The sequence below is a fragment of the Tachysurus fulvidraco genome, chromosome 23 (genome assembly GCF_022655615.1).
Source record: "Tachysurus fulvidraco isolate hzauxx_2018 chromosome 23, HZAU_PFXX_2.0, whole genome shotgun sequence".
Lineage (NCBI taxonomy): Eukaryota > Metazoa > Chordata > Actinopteri > Siluriformes > Bagridae > Tachysurus > Tachysurus fulvidraco.
Genome location: NC_062540.1, coordinates 18,690,957 through 18,710,956, shown reverse-complemented (window position 1 = coordinate 18,710,956; position 20,000 = coordinate 18,690,957). Strand labels below are relative to the sequence as shown.

The 20,000-nt window shown below is 43.3% G+C and overlaps 1 protein-coding gene across 9 annotated transcripts in view; it reads left to right on the top strand.

The window, feature by feature from the left end:
• LOC113650698 (ankyrin repeat and SAM domain-containing protein 1A-like) overlaps positions 1 to 20,000 on the top strand; it is a 66,459-nt gene that overhangs the window by 27,097 nt on the left and 19,362 nt on the right. For 5 of the 9 annotated variants that reach the window (XR_007139305.1, XM_047807321.1, XM_047807318.1 and 2 more), the window contains 14 exons: positions 1,120 to 1,228; positions 1,396 to 1,439; positions 1,735 to 1,804; positions 6,372 to 6,766; positions 9,224 to 9,277; positions 12,158 to 12,227; positions 13,452 to 13,561; positions 14,487 to 14,585; positions 15,154 to 15,294; positions 18,407 to 18,514; positions 18,614 to 18,763; positions 19,041 to 19,178; positions 19,655 to 19,726; positions 19,818 to 19,904. Coding sequence is in view for 8 of the 9 variants with exons in the window: in XM_047807321.1 (XP_047663277.1) it covers positions 1,120 to 1,228; positions 1,396 to 1,439; positions 1,735 to 1,804; positions 6,372 to 6,766; positions 9,224 to 9,277; positions 12,158 to 12,227; positions 13,452 to 13,561; positions 14,487 to 14,585; positions 15,154 to 15,294; positions 18,407 to 18,514; positions 18,614 to 18,763; positions 19,041 to 19,178; positions 19,655 to 19,726; positions 19,818 to 19,904 (1,647 nt within the window). In the remaining variant the exon portion in view is untranslated. The remainder of the gene's footprint in view (positions 1 to 1,119; positions 1,229 to 1,395; positions 1,440 to 1,734; positions 1,805 to 6,371; positions 6,767 to 9,223; positions 9,278 to 12,157; positions 12,228 to 13,451; positions 13,562 to 14,486; positions 14,586 to 15,153; positions 15,295 to 18,406; positions 18,515 to 18,613; positions 18,764 to 19,040; positions 19,179 to 19,654; positions 19,727 to 19,817; positions 19,905 to 20,000) is intronic. The other 4 variants (XM_047807324.1, XM_047807322.1, XM_047807319.1 and 1 more) reach the window with 3 other exon arrangements.

Sequence of the window (20,000 nt, the reverse complement as noted above, 5' to 3'; positions counted from 1 at the left end):
GAAGCAAGAAAATGTACTGCGAGGAGTTAAGAACACAGTAGATGAGGACTTTGATGGATTTGTGGGAGAAGATTGATTAAAAAATAATGTGTGTGTTGTTAATTAGTAGAATAAAGTTCAACTAAACTCACTGTTTTGCTTCTGTTACCTTTTTGTAGACCGTATGTTTTACCATGTGCCTTATAATACGGTGCGCCTTATAATATGGTGCGCCTTATGTATGGGTTAAGTACAGAAATAGACCCGTAATTGAGACTGCGCCTTATAATCCGATGCGCCTCATGGTGCGGAAAGTACTGTACAGTGTTTGTGTGCTGATGTAAACACAGCATCAGATTATTTACTTTCCTAAAGACATGATCTATAGAGGACAAGCCTTCAGACACGCCCGCAGAACCCCCCAGACACGCCCGCAGAACCCCCCAGACACGCCCACAGAACCCCCCAGACACGCCCGCAGAACCCCCCAGACACGCCCGCAGAACCCCCCAGACACGCCCGCAGAACCCCCCAGACACGCCCGCAGAACCCCCCAGACACGCCCGCAGAACCCCCCGACACGCCCGCAGAACCCCCCGACACGCCCGCAGAACCCCCCGACACGCCCGCAGAACCCCCCGACACGCCCGCAGAACCCCCAGACATGCCTATTAACAGATGCGAGTGTGGTTGTTTTTGTTAATCTGCATTTTTGTGGAGTAGTATGTTGAAATCTTTCACCTTCTCTCTATGCCTGTTTTCTCTCTCTCTGTCTGTGCTCTGTGTCTGTTTTTTCTCTCTCTCTCTCTTTCTCTCTCGCTCTCTAACATTCTCTCTCTCGCTCTCTAGCATTCTCTCTCTCTCTGTCTCTTTCTCTCTCTCTCTCTGTCTGTTTTCTCTATCTCTTTCTCTCTCTCTCTCTCTTTCAATGTCTCTTTCTCTCTCTCTCTCTGTCTGTTTTCTCTCTCTCTCTTTCTCTCTCTCTGTCTCTAGCATTCTCTCTCTCTTTCAATGTCTCTTTTTCTCTCTCTCTCTCTGGCTTTTTGTAGTTGTATGTGTCTCTCTTACTCTATGTCTCTGTCATTCCCCCTCCCCCCACACTCTCTCACACTCTTTTTCTCTCACCCCATCCCTCTGTAGGCGGTCTACACCAGCAGTAGTTTGGATGAGAGAGTGGAAGATGATGACGATCATACATACGAAACACTGCACACAGCACAGACCAAACACCCCAATGAGACACAAACGGGTAAAACACACACACACACACACTCTGTTCTTTGGCTTTCCTGCTTTTCTCCATCCTTTTTTATTTGCTTCATCCTTCTTTTTCCTTCCTATTTTTTTCTTCCTTCCAGTCAGAATTTCACCCTGTACGTTGTTTTGTGCTCCATGTTTTTGTGTCCTTTTTTCTAGATAAGGATTCTCCTGCCAAGTCTTCCAACAACCTCTTACCTCAGGTAACCAATTTAATTGTGTGTATGTGTGTGTGTGTTGGGGGTGTGTGTGTATATGTGCCAGATTTACATACAAAATAAAACCTGGCATTAAGAAAAAGTGACCGACTGAGTTAGTGTTTTTTAACAGTAACTTTCTTCTGGTCATTGAGGGTAGGTTTGGTGTTTTGGGGTTAAGTATGGATTAGGGATTAGTGGTTATATTCTACGATTATATAGTGTGACACTGTGTGTGGGTGTGTGTGAGTGTGTGCGTGTGAGTGTCAGTGTGTAATCACAGCTTGCCTTTTTGTTAAAGCAATGGAAGACCACTACACCTGATGATGTTCGTCCTCCTGGCTCAAACACACACCTCCTGAATCATCCAGGTATCACCTTTAAGTCTTCTAGAGGTGTGTGTGCATGAGTGTGTGCGTGCGCGAGTGTGTGCGAGTGTGCGCAGAGTAGGTGTTGCCTCTTTGGTTCAGTCTCACTGGACACATTAGTACACCCTTCCACCCTCTCCTGTCACAAAACTAACAACTGTATTCACACACACACACACACACACACACACACACACACACACACACACACACTTTCACAGCCCCTCTTTCCTAAATGCCTGGCAGGCTGCACATGCCATATCAGCTGTAATAGCACTCTGCAGCTGCCACACACACACACACACACACACACACACACACACACACACACACACACACACAGTAGGGTGTAAACCAAATGCAAATGTCTGAGTAGTGTGTCTACTTGAGGAAGTGTCTACTCTGACTAAGACTCGAGGAAACAGGAGCGTGTGTTTACAGGTGTGTGTTATATATATAAATATATATACTGTATGTCTGTATGACTACTTTGCTGTAGATCTGTAGCTTACACCACCTTTTTATGTGGTTTGGGACACAGCATTTAACTTTACAAACGTTTCTTTCTGTGCTTCGTACGCTTGGTTTGGTTTGTAAATAGACCTGGAAAAATCTGTGTCTAATCTAAACTGGTGTCTAATCTAAACTGGGGTCTAGTCTAAACTGGTGTCTAATCTAAACTGGTGTCTAATCTAAACTGGGGTCTAATCTAAACTGGTGTCAAATCTAAACTGGGGTCTAATCTAAAACTATTAAATGAAACTCAATGCGGTGCAACTTAGCAACATTAGAATTCAACGTTAAGACTTTGTAGCTTTTCATTAAGATTTCTGTTTTTTTCTCTACAATACTAGGAGCGATAGATTCACAGAAATGTTCCAATAAACAAAAACTCTTATTTATTTTCACACAAATGTTTATATCTTCAAAGTAAATGTCGATGTCAAACCTAATCTGCTTTCTGAGACAACCCGAGCGTCTGTCTCAAGTTTAACTTTGGCGGTGAAATTCAGTGTAAGGTTGTCAACAGAGGGAAAAACACACACACACACACACACACACACACACACACACACACACACACATCTAACACACACCGAAACACAACGGAGTCCTGACTTATTTTATATCAAATTTCAATCAGAAAATCAAAATCATTATTTTTTTTTTAGACCGATAGAAAATGTCCCAGAAGTCGTTTGGGATTCGACAGAATCGTTGGGGTTACAACTCACTGGTCTCGCTCTGTAAGGGCAATAAAAAGTCTTGGAAAGGTTTTCGTTAACATCATCGAGTTGAACTCGCTGAACTCAATGACGGCGTCGCAACGGACGTCGAATCTGTCACAAGTCTCCATTTCTGTTTGTCTTTCGTCTTTCTTTATTTTAAACCATTGACCTATCACAATGTCCACCTTCTTCTCTCTGGACTTGCCTGATTCATGCTGATGCCCGACTTCTGGTTGGAGTCTCATCCCTCCACATGGACAGTCAGGAAGGAGATACATACGATTGCTGTAGATGGAACCATTTAGAAACCTTTTAGACTGCAGTTGCTACCAACAGTTTGGCCTTCAAATGTCCATCAGTGAGCATTCAATAACATGAATAATAACTGGAATGAATTTCTTTTGTATCACATCTGAACTCGCTAGACGTATAGTACACAGTACCAGAAAGGAAATGATTTATGATCACCCAGATGAAGATGGGTTGTCTGTTTCCTCTCAAGGTTTCTATGTTTATACGAGCGAACCAGCTCTGGTATAGATTCGTCATCTGTTATGACAGTTAAGGAGGAGAAACTAGCATTTGCGCCGCGTCAACAAGTCAGCCCTTTACTGCAACTGCGATCAGAACGCAGCACGCGCTTACAACACGTCGTAAATTTTGCCGTGGTACATTTCTGAACGCTGCGACATGTTAAATCTGCCTCACGTAGCTGGAGATACGGTGTATATGTTATTCGCTCTTAGGCTTGCTGCATGTGCTGCGCGAGTATGCAAACACGACCACAGGTGGGCAAGATGACGCGAGTGTTTTGCTTACGCGTGTTCTGGAGTCGTAAACTGCTAATCTGGCGAGAGGGCAGAGGGGAAGAGATTTCAAATGGATACTGATGAAGAGTTTCATTTTGTACTTTGTACTCAATCGGTCACAGGAAGACCTGAAACAGACATTTTATTTTATTTATTTATTGGGGGGGTGTATAACACTTGTGCTCAGTTAGTAATGTCAGGAAAGTGCCAATATCTTTGGACCAGTTGTGTTTGAGAATAAACAAGAAAGCACCTGGAAACTTTTATTCATGGAATCTGCATGTTAAGTGCGATCACAAGCCAGCTGGATAATTAGCTGATGTTAGCGGTCACGATGTTTCGCTGTAATGTAAAATACCGTGATGCTGAAACCCCGCGCGTGACTCGCAAGCTACGACAGCTTACTATAATTTAGCTAGTTGACGTGTTAAATTAGCTCAATTTAACAACCTTGGGTTCTTGGTGATAGCAGGAGCACTTGGGGGGGAGGGTGTATTAATTTGCATATTCACGAATAGTCATAGATCCTTTCAGAATCAGAGAGAGACGTTAAAAAAAACAAAAAACATTACGGATTATTATTTGGTATTTCAATTGTTTTAAAGACGGCATTTTCTATTATAGATATCAGCTGCCAGATAATGATGTCATAGTGGCGTTTCAGAAGCCAGCCAATCAACGGCTTTGCTTGAGCTCCCAGTTGTGTGTTGTTTATTATTACTATTATTATTATGTCAGAGGGCAGATAAACACCAAATAAAACTCTGAAGTAAGTGTGTGTGTGTGTGTGTGTGTGTGTGTGTGTGTGTGTGTGTGTGTGTGTGTGTGTGTGTGTGTGTGTGTGTGTGTGTGTGAATTTTTCACAAATGTTTGGGTGGACCCCTGACTGCATGACTTCATCGAACTATAAACACACCCACACTTTTTTCTTACAAACGCACGGCTTACACGGCTATGAGGTGTGAGAGCAATGGCAGCGCTCAATCTACGATGCAAGGGGGGGAAATGAGAGGTCCTTCCATGGCTTTGTTGTGATTGGTCGGGGCACTTTTGATGACGTCATCCAGCTCCTCTTCAGAACGTTAAACAGAACAGTTTGACATCGGTGCATTTAGGTGTTTGTTCTACGTTGTGTGTAACATTGCGTTCTTACATTGGATACTGCTTGGGTCTGGTTCTTGAGGATAGAGGTTAGAGGTCGGCTGTGACATCACTGCCTGTTACCAAACACCATGACCTTCTCACACACTAGTGCGCACACACACTTTCTCTCTCTCTCTCTCTCTGTCACACACACACACACACACACACACACACACACACACACACACACACACACACACACACACACACACACACACACACACTTCTCTTCTCTTCTAGCCACTTCAGCATGTGTTATGGCTTTCTGCCCGGCTGCCTGGTGTGTGTCTGAGGTACAGAGCCGAGTTAGAGTTACGTGTGTGTGTGTGTGCGTGGCGTGTTAAATGTGAAGCATGGCTCCTCCAGGACGGTGCTCTGCTTAAGGTGAGAGAAGGAATGAAAATAGAGAGGAGTTTAGGGGGACTTTAGGGGGACTTCGCGTGCGTGTGTGTGTGAGCCATGTTGATTTTTAGCATTTTAAAGTTGTTTGTGTGTAAAAGAATACAAGTAAGAACCAGAATAAGACAAGGACAGAGAGAGAGAGGTAGAGAGATTTGAAGAGAAAGAGAGACAATAAAATAGGATAATATATAAACACTGGGACAGAGAGACAGTACAAAAGAGAAGAGGGGGAGACAGTGAGTGTGTGACAGGCAGAGCAAGGTGCTGGGGACAAGACAGAGCAACTAAGAAAGAATAGAAAGAGAACGAGGGAGAGATGAATGGATACATAGAAAGATACAGACAGATGAATAAGAAGAGGGACGTAGATTTCAAGAAAATAAGGAAGATGATAGATAGATAAAGAGACAGATTTGTAGAGAGACAGATTAATATAAACTGAGACAAACGAATAGCAAGAAAAAAACAGATTAAATGAAAGAGATTAATAAAAAAACGATAGAGTTGAAGAGAGAGACCGAGAATTGACTGTGAGTTGACTACAGATGAATGATGACAGATTAACAGAAAGAGAAATGGACTTAGTGAGAGGGGGAGAGTGAGAGAGAGAGAGTGGAGATTGAGAAAGAGACAGATGTTTGTTCTGAGAGAAAAAGAGAGTTCCACACAGCTGTGTCCAGCTGTCTGTCTCTATCTCTCTCGCTCCCTCCCTCTCTTTCTCCCTCTCTCTCTCTCTCTCTCTCTCTCTCTCTCACTCTCTCTCTCTCTCTGTCTCACTCTCTTCTGTTCCAAACTGCAGACAATAGCAGATCTGTTCCACAGGGATGTGGGTGGATTTCTGCTTAGCTGAAGCAGATCTCGCACTCTAAAACATTCCTTCTCTCTCTTTCTCTTCGTCTGTCTGCATCTCTTTCTGTCTGTCTGTCTGTCTCTCTCTCTTTGTCCCTCTCTCTCTTCACCTGTCTGTCCTCCTTGTCTTTGTAACAGACGGCTCAGCTGTGCCCGAGCAGTTCACCGGTCTTCTTCACGGATCTTCGCCTGTCGTTGACACACGGGAAGGAGCGGAGCCTTCGCAATTGCCCTCTGACCGAGGGTCCCCTAAGTGCCCGCCACCGGATTCTATGGCAACCGTCCGGCCCGACCCGGACCCCAAGGCTATCTACGCTACTGTGAACAAAGAGCCACGCGACTCGCCGAGCCGGAACCGTCCCGGAGACCTGAAGCTCTCTCGCAGTCTGTCCAAATCTGACTCGGACCTTCTGTCGACCCCGCCCACTGAAGAGGAGGCGGGGCTGAGCGGCCGCAGCGAATCCATGTCCAGCTGCAGTGCTGCCAAACGGAGGATGGAGAAATCGCCATCGTTCACGTCAGAGTGGGACGAGGTAAGAAGAAGCGGTCAGGGTGTGGAGCGGGTGTGAATGTGAGTTATGGATATCGTGAACAAATAATCTGTGTGTCAAGTTTCATTTTTTTATTTAATTTCATTACACAGTTTGAATTTTTAGGGAAAATAAAAGGGTTGACGTCTTCAGGCCTGTATTAAATCTCTCTGCTGTGGTGAAGTGTGATGCTTTCCCTGATATTCTCTTTACAGAATGCTCTATATCACAGCATGGGTGTATTCAGACTCAGTGAAGGAGGTGTGGCCTCTGTGCCATCAGACTCAGTGAAGGAGGTGTGGCCTCTGTGCCATCAGTCTGAGTGAAGGAGGCGTGGCCTATGTGCCATCAGTCTGAGTGAAGGAGGCGTGGCCTATGTGCCATCAGTCTGAGTGAAGGAGGTGTGGCCTATGTGCCATCAGTCTGAGTGAAGGAGGTGTGGCCTATGTGCCATCAGTCTGAGTGAAGGAGGCGTGGCCTCTGTGCCATCAAACTCAGTGAAAGACGTGTTGCCTCTGTGCCATCAGACTCCATTAAGTAGTTGTGGCCTCTGTGCCATCAGATTCAGTGAAAGAGGTGTGGCCTCTGCCATCAGACTCCATGAAGTAGGTGTGGCCTCTGTGCCATCAGTCTGAGTGAAGGAGGCGTGGCCTCTGTTCCATCAGACTCAGTGAAGGAGGTGTGGTCTCTGTGCCATCAGTCTGAGTGAAGGAGGCGTGGCCTCTGTGCCATCAGACTCAGCGAAAGAGGTGTGGCCTCTGTGCCATCCGACTCAGTGAAGGTGTGGCCTCTGTGCCATCAGACTCCATGAAGTAGGTGTGGCCTCTGTGTCATCAGATTCAGTGAAAGAGGTGTGGCCTTTGCCATCAGACTCCATGAAGTAGGTGTGGCCTCTGTGCCATCAGACTTGGTGAAGGAGGCTGGGCCTCTGCCTTAGTCTTGGTGAAGGAGGTGTTACTTTTTTTTCTGTCTCTTGCATCTCTTGTCATCAGTGTGTCTCTCTCTCTCCTTGGTCACGACTGGCTGGTTTGTTTTGAGTGACAGCACACACTGTCTGTGTGTGTGTAAGTGTGTGTGGGAGCGGGAGAGAGTGAGTGAGTTACAAAGCCTGCTTATGCTAATCCAGCACTTTTGTTTAGGGAAAAAAGGGAGGACACACACACACACACACACACACACACACACTCTCACATGGATGTGCGGAGGCTATTATTCAGTGTGTAAGAGCTTGAGGTGAAGGAGTGTGTTCTTTCATCCTTTCTCCTGTTCCCTTTCAGCCTACACCTTTCTAATGGCTGCGGTCAGATCTGCATTTGTGAGTATCTCTTTCACTGAGACAAATTTAGACAAAATTAGTACTGTACTGTGGAGTTTGGGACGGAGCCACACATCGACCGGTTCACGTGGTGATTAGGAAAGTGTTGCTAAATGTTTTAGCTAACATATTGTGCACTATGGGTAGCATTTGTATTTGGACCCAAATGCAATTTGGGATACAGCCCAAGAATCAGCATTGCAGGGATTCAACCTGTTTAGCAGGTGTTAATTGGTTTGGGACGGAGCCACACACACCGGTTGCCATGTCGGATGTTGTGCTGTTTAGTACCTGTAGTGTGCACTACAGTGGATATACAGTGGTTTAGTAAGATCCAGGCTGTGTCTCAAATCTCAAATAGTGCAGTAACTCACGAGAGTGTACTGTTTAGTAGGTCATGTGTGATATAAGACACAATTGTCATTTACAATAGTGTACAACTACAGGTGGTGGTTTGAGACACAGCCCATGATGATGTTTCGGGTAAAGACAGATGCTGTAGTCTGACTTCTTTTGGAGACATTGTTTGTGTGTGTGTGTGTGTGTGTGTGTGTGTGTGTGTGTGTGTGTGAGGGACAGAAAATGCCTCTCCAACGTCTTTTGTTTCCAAAACCTGGCACACACTCATTCTCTGCCCACGTCTGCTCTCTCCCTCTCTCTTTTACACACACACACACACACACACAGAGAGAGACACACACACGGCTACTCTTCAGCTGTTGACCTGTGACTCTTTCTTGATCTTTGACCCGTTAATTGTTCGAGTTTGATTACCATGACGAGGCCTCAGCCATCACAGTGGGAGAGAGTTCCTCCTCTCTGTCTGTCTCTCTTAAAAAGTCCACCATCTTTGACCTCTTTCCTTCCTTTTTCCTTTCTTTTTTCCCTTTTTTTAATTAACTTAACATTTTCCTACCTTTTATTCTTTTTATCTTTTTCTTCTTCCCTATCTTTCTTTTCTCCTTTGACTTTTCTCTTTGTCTTTTTTATTTTCCCTCCTTCTTTCCCTAGGTTTATTTTTGTCTCTCTCTCTCTTTTAAAAAAAATTGTTTCCTTCTTTCCTAGCTTCCTTCTTTCACTTTTATTCATCTTTCTTTGTTATCCTCCTTTTCTTTGTGTTTACGTGAAAGTTGATTTTGTCCCAGCAGACACAGAGGTGTTACTCGTCCGATTGGCAGAGACACTCGTCCTCACACAACGTAAGATTATTTACTCCTCCGCTGCCCTCCTGTCTCACTGCACGGCTGCCTCTCTCTACCAGCCTCTGTATTCAGATCATGTGGCTTGACGCATGGACGGGTGAAGGGCAGATGTTTCTCAGTAGGTGTGAATATTCAGAGCCGGATCTGAATATTATCAAACACAAATATTACTTACTAGTTTCATCACTTCCTGTTTGGATTCTAAAAGCCAACTTGTTTTCCTTCAGTTATCTGAGCTGCTTATAAACAATCATGGTTGATATGCTGCTGGGGTTAGAGATGTTTACTCAGATTACTTCTGATTCAGCTGTGCTGTGAGCTCCAACATAGAGACCTTTATCAGAGAGCCGTGAGCCAAGTGATGATAACCCCTTCCTAATATACCCACCCTAATAACCCCTTCCTATTATACCCACCCTAATAACCCCTTCCTAATATACCCACCCTAATAACCCCTTCCTATTATACCCACCCTAATAACCCCTTCCTATTATACCCACCCTAATAACCCCTTCCTATTATACCCACCCTAATAACCCCTTCCTATTATACCCACCCTAATAACCCCTTCCTAATATAACCACCCTAATAACCCCTTCCTAATATACCCACCCTAATAACCCCTTCCTAATAACCCCTTCCTAATATACCCACCCTAATATACCCACCCTAATAACCCCTTCCTAATATACCCACCCTAATAACCCCTTCCTATTATACCCACCCTAATATACCCACCCTAATAACCCCTTCCTAATATACCCACCCTAATAACCCCTTCCTAATAACCCCTTCCTAATATACCCACCCTAATATACCCACCCTAATAACCCCTTCCTAATATACCCATCCTAATAACCCCTTCCTATTATACCCACCCTAATATACCCACCCTAATAACCCCTTCCTAATATACCCACCCTAATAACCCCTTCCTAATATACCCACCCTAATAACCCCTTCCTAATATACCCAAACTAATATAACCCCTTCCTAATATACCCACCCTAATATAACCCCTTCCTAATATACCCACCCTAATAACCCCTTCCTAATAAACCCACCCTAATAACCCCTTCCTAATATACCCACCCTAATAACTCCTTCCTATTATACCCACCCTAATATACCCACCCTAATAACCCCTTCCTAATATACCCACCCTAATATACCCACCCTAATAACACCTTCCTAATATACCCACCCTAGTATACCCACCCTAATAACCCTACCCTAATATACCCACCCTAATAACCCCTTCCTAATATACCCACCCTAATAACCCCATCCTAATATACCCACCCTAATAACCCCTTCCTAATATACCCACCCTACTAACCCCTCCCTAATATACCCACCCTAATGTACCCACCCTAATAACCCCTTCCTAATATACCCACCCTAATAACCCCTTCCTAATATACCCACCCTAATATACCCTACCTATTAATTCCTGCCTAATATACCCACCCTAATATACCCACCCTAATAACCCCTTCCTAATATACCCTACCTATTAATTCCTACCTAATATATCCACCCTAATATACCCTACCTATTAATTTCTACCTAATATACCCACCCTAATATACCCTCCCTATTAATCCCACCCTAATAACCCCTCCCTAATATACCCACCCTAATATACCCTCAATATTAATCTCACCCTAATAACCCCTCCCTAATATACCCACCCTAATATACCCTCCCTATTAATCCCACCCTAATATACCCTCCCTATTAATCCCACCCTAATAACCCCTCCATAATATACCCTTGCTAATAACCCCTCCCTAATATACACCCCAATAATCCCTCTCTAGTAACCCCTCTCTAATATAACCACCCTAATATGCCCTCCCAAATATACCTTCCCTAATATGCCCTTGCTAATAACCCCTCTCTAATATACCCACCCTAATAACCCCTACCTATAAGTCTACTCTAATATATCTTCCTTAATTAACCCTCCCTAATATACCTTCCCTAATTCGCCCTCGCTATCAGGCCCTCACTAACAGGCCCTCACTAATAACTGCCCGTATAAACCTTCCCTAATAGCCTCTCTCTTATTAAGCCTCCCTAATATACCCTCTGTAATAACCCCTCCCTTATATCCCCTCCCTATTAATCCTCCATAATGTACTCTCCCTTATATACCCTCCCCACTATCTCTTCTTAAACTCCTACCTAAAATGTCCTCCTCCGTGAAGAGGATTCTGTACATCTGTCTATGCCTTTCTGTCTGTCCATGTCTATCCGGACCTCTATCTATCTTTCCATCCATTCATCCGTCTATCTGTCTGTGTGTCTGGCTGATCGTCTCCCTTTAGCTGTTGTTTATAAACAGCAGAGGACGTTAACGATTAAAATCTATTATTGTCTATTCCTATAGGGGGTATTGGATATCTGTCATATCTGTCTCTCCTTCTGTCTCTCACGCTGTCTCTTACTCTGTCTCTCCAGGGCTGGAATAATCCATTCAGGCTCATTAGGGGGAGGATGTGTTCTCTCATCTGTCTCTGTGTCTGAAGCTGAAATGACTTTTCTCTGACTGTGGCTAGCTGCTCATGTTGGGCTGTGTTGCTTTAGCATGTGGGATTTTAGCATGTAATTAATACTGCTGTAAAGATCGATGATCATGAGAAACATGGCATTCTGTGAGCAGCTTTTTTCCCCCCAGGCTGCTTTTATTTCCTGGATTTCTTTCAGTGCCTGAAGATGGATTCTCTACTCATTAATGATGAGAGTGTTGATTTGCCAGTCAGCTCACATCCTCGCTCTCGCGTCTTGTCTGCTCAGCGCGAAAGTCTCTCCTGTTATTAAATAAGCCTCAGCTTTGATGTTTTTCCTGTCGTCTGCTTGTCTCCGTTTCAGATCGAGAAGATCATGACGCTAATCGGAGCAGGGTTCGACTTCCCTAAAGAGCAGGAGAGCAGCTTAACAGGTAAAACCCGTTAACTTTATCTGTATCTTATTTAATCCTGCGCTGACTCAAAGGGCAGCCATGATGATGCTGGATGTTCTCACATCCTCCGGCCTCGCCTGCTTCACCTTCACTGAATATCCGGTTGCTTTGTTGCATCCAAATTGCTGCTTGTGTTAATGTGAGAATAATGGCTTTGTTTCTGTGTCTGTGAGATCCGACACTAACGAGGCGATCGATGCTCGTTGATCATAAAGGGCGTGGCCTAAAGTGTCACATGATCTTACATCTTAACTTGGTGTTATACGCAAAAAATCTGCAAAAATATTTTCTGTATGTTGATGCTGTATTTAATATTTTAAGCCATGAGGCATAGATGGATGGATGGATTGGCAGATGGATGGATGGATGGATAGATAGATGGATAGATAGACAGGCGGATGGATAGATAGACAGGCGGATGGATAGATAGACGGACGGATGGATGGATAGACGGACGGATAGATAGATAGACAGACGGACAGACGGTAGATAGACAGACAAAGATCAATAGGCGGAAAGATGGATGGACGGATAGATAGACAGACGGATAGATAGACAGACGGACAGACGGATAGATAGACAGATAGACGGATAGATAGACATAGACGGATAGATAGACAGACGGACAGATAGACGGATAGACAGACGGATAGATAGATAGATAGACGGACAAAGATAGATAGGCGGAAAGATGGATGGACGGATAGATGGACGGACGGATAGATGGACAGATAGATGGACAAATAGATAGAAGGATAGATAGTCGAATAGATAGAAGGATAGATGGATGGAAATATTCCTCATTAAATGTCATGTTTAAAACGACAAGCTTTTCTTGGGTGATTTTAATTCCAATATAAATTCCTTTTGATTTGGGTTTGGGGTTCCGTATCTACACAGGACATCACGACAGGGCTCCTGTTGTGAAATGTAAAAGCGACAGAGTACCGAGAGAACCTTTAACTACAGAACCAAGCAGTTTGACACCGACATGAAGGAATAGCTAACACGTTCGGTACATTTCAGCATTAAACGCTACCGAGCTCCGCTTCCTGTCACTAAAACGATGACAAACGGTCGACAAAGCGCCGAGAGCCAATCAGATTTCAGGATTCTGAAGGATTTCTGGTGCTTTGTGTCATTCAGATCGCTGGGGTTAATTTTTTTTATTTATTTATATTTGCCGTTGTTTATTTCCACAAGGGCTTGGGATGATATGCGATCAGTCAGTAGGAGACTGGCTGGAGCGCACCGGCCTGCCACAGTACGAGAGCAAACTTCTGTTAAACGGCTTTGACGACCTGAGATTCATGGTGAGAGGAACACACATTATTTTGTAGTATCTTCTACATGAATGGACAAAATTATACTTATATATATTTTATTTAAAGGAGTTAACTGCTGTCCTAGCTAGCAGTAACGAGCTAGCAGCTTAACACGTGTTAGCCTACTCTGTTAGCCTAATCTAGTTAGCCACTGATTTGTTTTTTATTTTATTTACAAGTGGTAACAAGAAAGATGAGAATTAAAGGTGCAGTAGATCATTTCTTTTAATCTGGAGGTTATGTTAAACATGCCGGATAAACTTTTCTAAGCTCTTTTATAGACACACAATATAATGGAGGCGGAGCTTCAGGAACATGAAATACGGATCTTCGCTAACGCACCTTTAATTTGCGTACATTCTTTACTGCTGTTTTAGATCTATTTCTCTTCTGCTTTTTTATTCAACATTGATAGAAACACTTCATATTATTATATAAACACTTCATGATCATGATCTCTTTTCTGGCTCAGTTAGAAACCTGGAATAATTTGTCAGATGAGGAGCCATGAAAAACAAAACGGAATTTAAATTGTGTGTCTGTCTGTGTGTGTCTGTGTGTCTGTCTGTCTTTGTGTGTCTGTCTGTCTGTCTTTGTGTGTGTGTCTGTCTGTCTTTGTGTGTGTGTCTGTCTGTCTGTCTTTGTGTGTCTGTCTGTCTGTCTGTCTTTGTGTGTCTGTCTGTCTGTCTGTCTGTCTGTCTGTCTGTCTTTGTGTGTCTGTCTGTCTTTGTGTGTGTTTGTGTGTATCTGTCTGTGCGTCTGTTTGTTTTTTTGTGTGTGTCTGTGTGTATCTGTTTGTGTGTGTGTCTGTGTGTATCTGTTTGTGTGTGTCTGTGTGTGTATCTGTCTGTTTGTCTTTGTGTGTGTGTGTGTGTGTGGGTGTGTGTGTGTGTGTGTGTGTGTGTGTGTGTAGGGGAGTAACGTGATGGAGGAGCAGGATCTGAAGGAGATCGGGATCACAGATGCGACTCACAGGAGGAAACTTCTGAATGCTGCTCGCACACTGCCCAAGGTGTGTGTGTCTCTCTCTCTCTCTCTCTCTCTCTCTCTCTCACACACGCTCTCTCTCTCTCTCTCTCTCTCTCTCTCTCACACACACACACACACACACACACACACACACACACACACACACACACACACACACACACACACTGTAGATAAGACTAATCCCCTCAGACATCCACAGTGTTTCATCAAGTATCTGAAATTCGTGAGTCGTGGTGGATCCAGAGCCAGACTCAGGAGCATCAATGTGTGTGAGATGCAAATACTCACTGTATGGGACACCAATCCACCCCGGGACAACACACACAAACATACACTCATTCTCTTATTGGTTGTGAAACCCAGTTGTATAGAAGAAGATTCATTTAACTTCATTACTACAGTAAAAAATGTTCAGCCTCCTCTAACAATGAAGGCTATAAACAAACAGTATGTTGATGTGTTATGGCTTTAAATGAGTCAAATTGCACATGCTCTGTTGATTCAGATGGGTGGAACTACATGGTGTTTGTTATAAGATGACACAGAGTCTGTTCTAAAATGAGACTGTGTGTGTGTGTGTGTGTGTGTAGGTTAAAGGATGCGAGGGCAGTGTGTCTCTCTCTTCTTGGTTGGACTCATTGGGTCTAAGTGAATATGTACACAACTTCCTGCATAGCGGCTACAACACACTTGAGGCGGTGAGGAACCTGTGGGAGCTCGAGATAGTCAATGTGAGTATACACACACACACACACACACACATACACACATTGTTTTCTGGATATATAATTGGGCTTGAGCTCAGAAGATGCATAACACAAAAACATCCCATAATATTAACATTTGTTGAGAGATCGCTATAATTATTGTGAACAATTATTTACAAATTTAAATGCATGTTGTGATTGTGTAGGTTTTTTTTTTTTTACTAATATTAGTGTGAACCCCCTAAAGAGACACAGTTTTATAAAGAGATTGCCCTCTAGTGGGGTAACAGAGACCAGCTGTTTTGTTGTTGTTGTTTTCAGTTCAATTACAGACCTTAAGGTGATTGACTGAACCCCAGACCTTTCTGAATGACAGAGTTTCAGTTCATCCCAAAGGTGTTCAGTGCGGTTTGAGTCAGTGTCAGGGATCAGTGCAGGACACTCGAGTTCATGGAGCGTAGAGCTGGGTGATAAAACAATAACGATATGTATCGCGATAGACACGTGATCGATATAGATAAAAAATGTGTTTGATAACACGTTCAATATTTTTTTTATTCAGAGTTTGTGAAGCAGGTTTGGTCGCATTAACAAAGGCACTCACTCTGGTAACGTAGGGAGTGACACGCTAACAGCCAATCATGTAACAGTATCATGTTTGGTTGTGCCATATCGTTGTCTCGTGCTGGTCTGCTGGATTCCTCTTCAGTAACTGGCGACTGATAAGCAGAAAATGAGCCACAGCGAGCGAGGAAATCGTAAATAAAAGAGGAAAAGTCAGCTACTTTTTCATATTTCTGCACGTTTTATATTTCAAACAATGCTACTGTAGTGTATCAGGTTTGTTTTTTTATATTACAGATGTATCTCAGGTTTATTTCTGTTTACAAAACACTGCACATATTTTATAACACTTTATTCACCAGAAGGTGAACAGCTAGTGAACTTCCGAGCACAAAACTTGCACCAAACTCTCAGGTTTCTCTGTTTATATTTAACACTTTGCACAATTTTATTACACTTTATTAAGCATTTCTTACATTTTCTTTCATTTTGCACCTTAAATGTTCTTAGATGTAATGTTCTTAGATATAATGTTTACATTATAATTATTTGAGGTTTCCTGATTGTTGACATTTCTGTCTTAATATCTGAGGGGATTCTGATCAGAGGAAGGTTAAGTTTCAAATAAAAATGTAATATATTTTTCTCCAGGTCCTTATTTTAAATGGGTCATAAAAATATCAATAATTATCGATATCGACCGATATTGAAACACTGATATCGTGATACAGTTTTCAGCCGTATCGCCCAGCACTACAGGGGCGTCGTCATGATGGAATGATGTTCAGGATTCGTCCTTAGGTTTCGGCTTAGGTTTTATTCTGTATAGAAATTCTAGGTGATATTCTAGGACAGGGATACTCGAATATAAACTTGAAGGGTCCACTTAACAAATTTCCATTCAGTCCGAGGTCCGGAAAAGTGGCCAGGCGGAGGCACTGGTGTTAATGTTCATTGGTGAGTGTGGTGCGATATGTGCATGTTCATGGTTGAAAAGGCAGATTCAGCTGGTTTATTTTTGTTGTCCTTAACTCTGTGTTCTGAGGGTAATTTTGTTCAAAATATGCATGCTTGGTTTCATAGTGACGTTTTACATCGGTGGTCGCCAACCTTTTTTTCATCGCGGACCAGTCAATGTTTGATCATTTTACCGCGCCCCGCTGGGGGGTGGGGGGTGGAGGATATACAATTAAATTAAAATTAATAATTTTAATTTAATTGTATTTAAACATGCCTTTTTAACTCACTACAACGCTAAATCAGTGAGAACCCTGAGCTTGCTTCTTTGCAACGAGACGGTTCCATCTGGGGTAATAGGAGACAATGACACCTGAAGTGTGTTGCTTATTTCCAGTTTATTCCGTTGTTTTGTTTCGGTTGCCGTCACTGCAGAAAACCTCGCTTCACACAGATAGCATGTCGGAAATGGCGATAGGGATTTAAGTGCTGTGGTGACAATCTCAGTATATTCCGCCATGACTTTAATCCCGAACACCGGCAGAGTAACTAACTTTCTAACGACGTCTGTTTCGTGCTCATTTTTGCTAATTTGTGGGTTAAATTTGAGCAAACACAGTTTACACGTACACCAAGCACTGTTAAACATGACAAAGTACCGGTGAACAGAGAGAAGAGCGATACACACCTTCTCTCTCCACCAAAGCTACAACAACCGCAGCCGCTCAGCTCCAGACGTCACCTAAACCCGGCCCGATATCATGATATTTTGCGCATGCGCGGTATCGGTGCGGCTTTAGGTGACGTCTCTCAGCTCCCGGTTATTAATCTCTCGTCCATGGAAAGTCGCACAAACCCGAGAGAAATACACCACATTAAATGAAATGGAAATAATTTAAATAAGTTCCTTGGGTGGCCCGGTACCATTTGGTCGGGGGTTGGGGACCACTGCTTTACATCACCACTTTTGATGCTTGCTACCATGTCGTTGCAGATTAAACACATTGGTTTTTTGCTTCCGCCGGGGAGCACGAACGCATAATTTTCTGTCCACTCACTTTTAAAATCGCGGTTTTCAAATTCAACTTTTCTTTTCTTATCAACGGGCAGCTTTGAACAAGCCGTTTTCACTTTTAGTCAGCAAAAGAAATAAAGAAAAATGTCAGTTACTGACACTTGCACTGTTATTTGCACGATGAGTCTGCCTTTTCACATGTCTGACTGCCTCGAGCGAGCAAGCTGGCAGTCAGACGATATCCTAGAACAGCGGTACTCAATAGGCGGACTCCGGTCCGTGTGCGGACCCAGACAGGGTTAAATCTGGACCGACGCCCGCCTATTGAGTCCCGCTGTTCTAGGATATCCACATATTTTTCCCTAAATCATGTCTGTGTGTTTTTTTTTTTTTGAACTTTGTTGGTTGTTGTATTACATTAAAGGTAGAATGAAGCTGATATGATTTATCTTGGTTTCATTTATTTATTTATTTTACATCACAAGAAACTTGTAATTTTATCAGTGGTGTGTGTACTGTATATAACTCAAGTTAGCAGTGTGTAGTGTGTCTATATCGTGTCAGCAGTATTAACTGGTGTGTGTGTGTGTGTGTGTGTAGGTGCTGAAGATCACCTTGCTGGGTCACAGGAAGCGTATTATCGCTTCATTAACTGAACGATTATATGATGAGCCACCAGTGAAACCACCTCGACTTTCTCAGATCAGAGTGAGATATTCACACACACACACACACACACACGCACACACACACACCTCATATTTTACTGTCTGGTTTATTATTACTAATTGTTTGTGTTTATTTCAGTGTCCTGATCTGATGCCTCAGGCGTCCTCCTCTGCTCTGGCTCTGTCAGACTCGTACACACATCCCTCCATGGATCCTGCAGGAGATTCTGGGAGGACAAAGGACTATGAGATACCAGTCAAATCCAGAGCACAGGTATGTGCTGGCGAGGTCAGTTTACACGACCCTTCTTCATGTGATAAATGTACTCACACATTAACATGCATTAAGTGTGTGAGGTTATAAAATTAACACGGAATTAAACACAAAATTAAACATCAGCGATGTCAATGATCTTAAATAAACATTTTTTGAGTGATCAGGCTGATTGATCAGTTTCTCTCTCTCTCTCTCTCCCTCTCTCTCTTTCTGTGTGTCTCTCTCTCTCTCTCTCTCTCTCTGTCTCTCTCTCTTTCTGTGTCTCTCTCGCTGCCCCCCCCCCTTACAGGAGAGGTATGAAGATCAGCGAGCTGAGTCAAGGTTGACCCTGCGCCCCCCCAGTCAGGCAGCTCCGTCAGCTCCTGTACAAAACTGGCATCACAAACCAGAGAAACTCATATTTGAGTCTTGTGGCTACGAGGCTAACGTACGTCTCACACACACACACACACACACACACAACACGTACATTACAACACGTACATTACACAGAGTATTTACCATCCCTGAATCTGCCATTTCATACATTAGATCGAAAGATGGATAGAAAAAAGTTTAATATAATTGTCTGTGATTCTCTATCAGTCAGAACACGCTGTACTGCTTTTATCCAATCAGAACACGCTGTACTGCTTTTATCCAATCAGAACACGCTGTACTGCTTTTATCCAATCAGAACACGCTGTACTGCTTTTATCCAATCAGAACACGCTGTACTGCTTTTATCCAATCAGAACACGCTGTACTGCTTTTATCCAATCAGAACACGCTGTACTGCTTTTATCCAATCAGAACACGCTGTACTGCTTTTATCCAATCAGAACACGCTGTACTGCTTTTATCCAATCAGAACACGCTGTACTACAATGATGACTCTGTCCGTGTGTCTGTCCCTGTGTGTAGTATTTAGGCTCCATGCTCATTAAGGACCTGAAAGGAACAGAGTCCACACAGGATGCCTGTGCTAAAATGAGAGTAAGTATATTTACCACCACCATGAAGGGTCTGCTGTAATTGTCCTGTATATCTTCAGATACAAAAAGTCATTATGTCTGTCTCTGTGTAGAGGTCTACAGAACAGATGAGGAAGGTTCCTACCATCATCCTCTCCATCACATATAAAGGAGTCAAGTTCATCGATGCTGCTAATAAGGTCTCTCTCTCTCTCTCTCTCTCTCTCTCTCTCTCTCTCTCTCTCTCTCTCTCTCTCTCTCTCTCTCTGTCTCTCTCTCTGTGTGTGTGCGTGTCT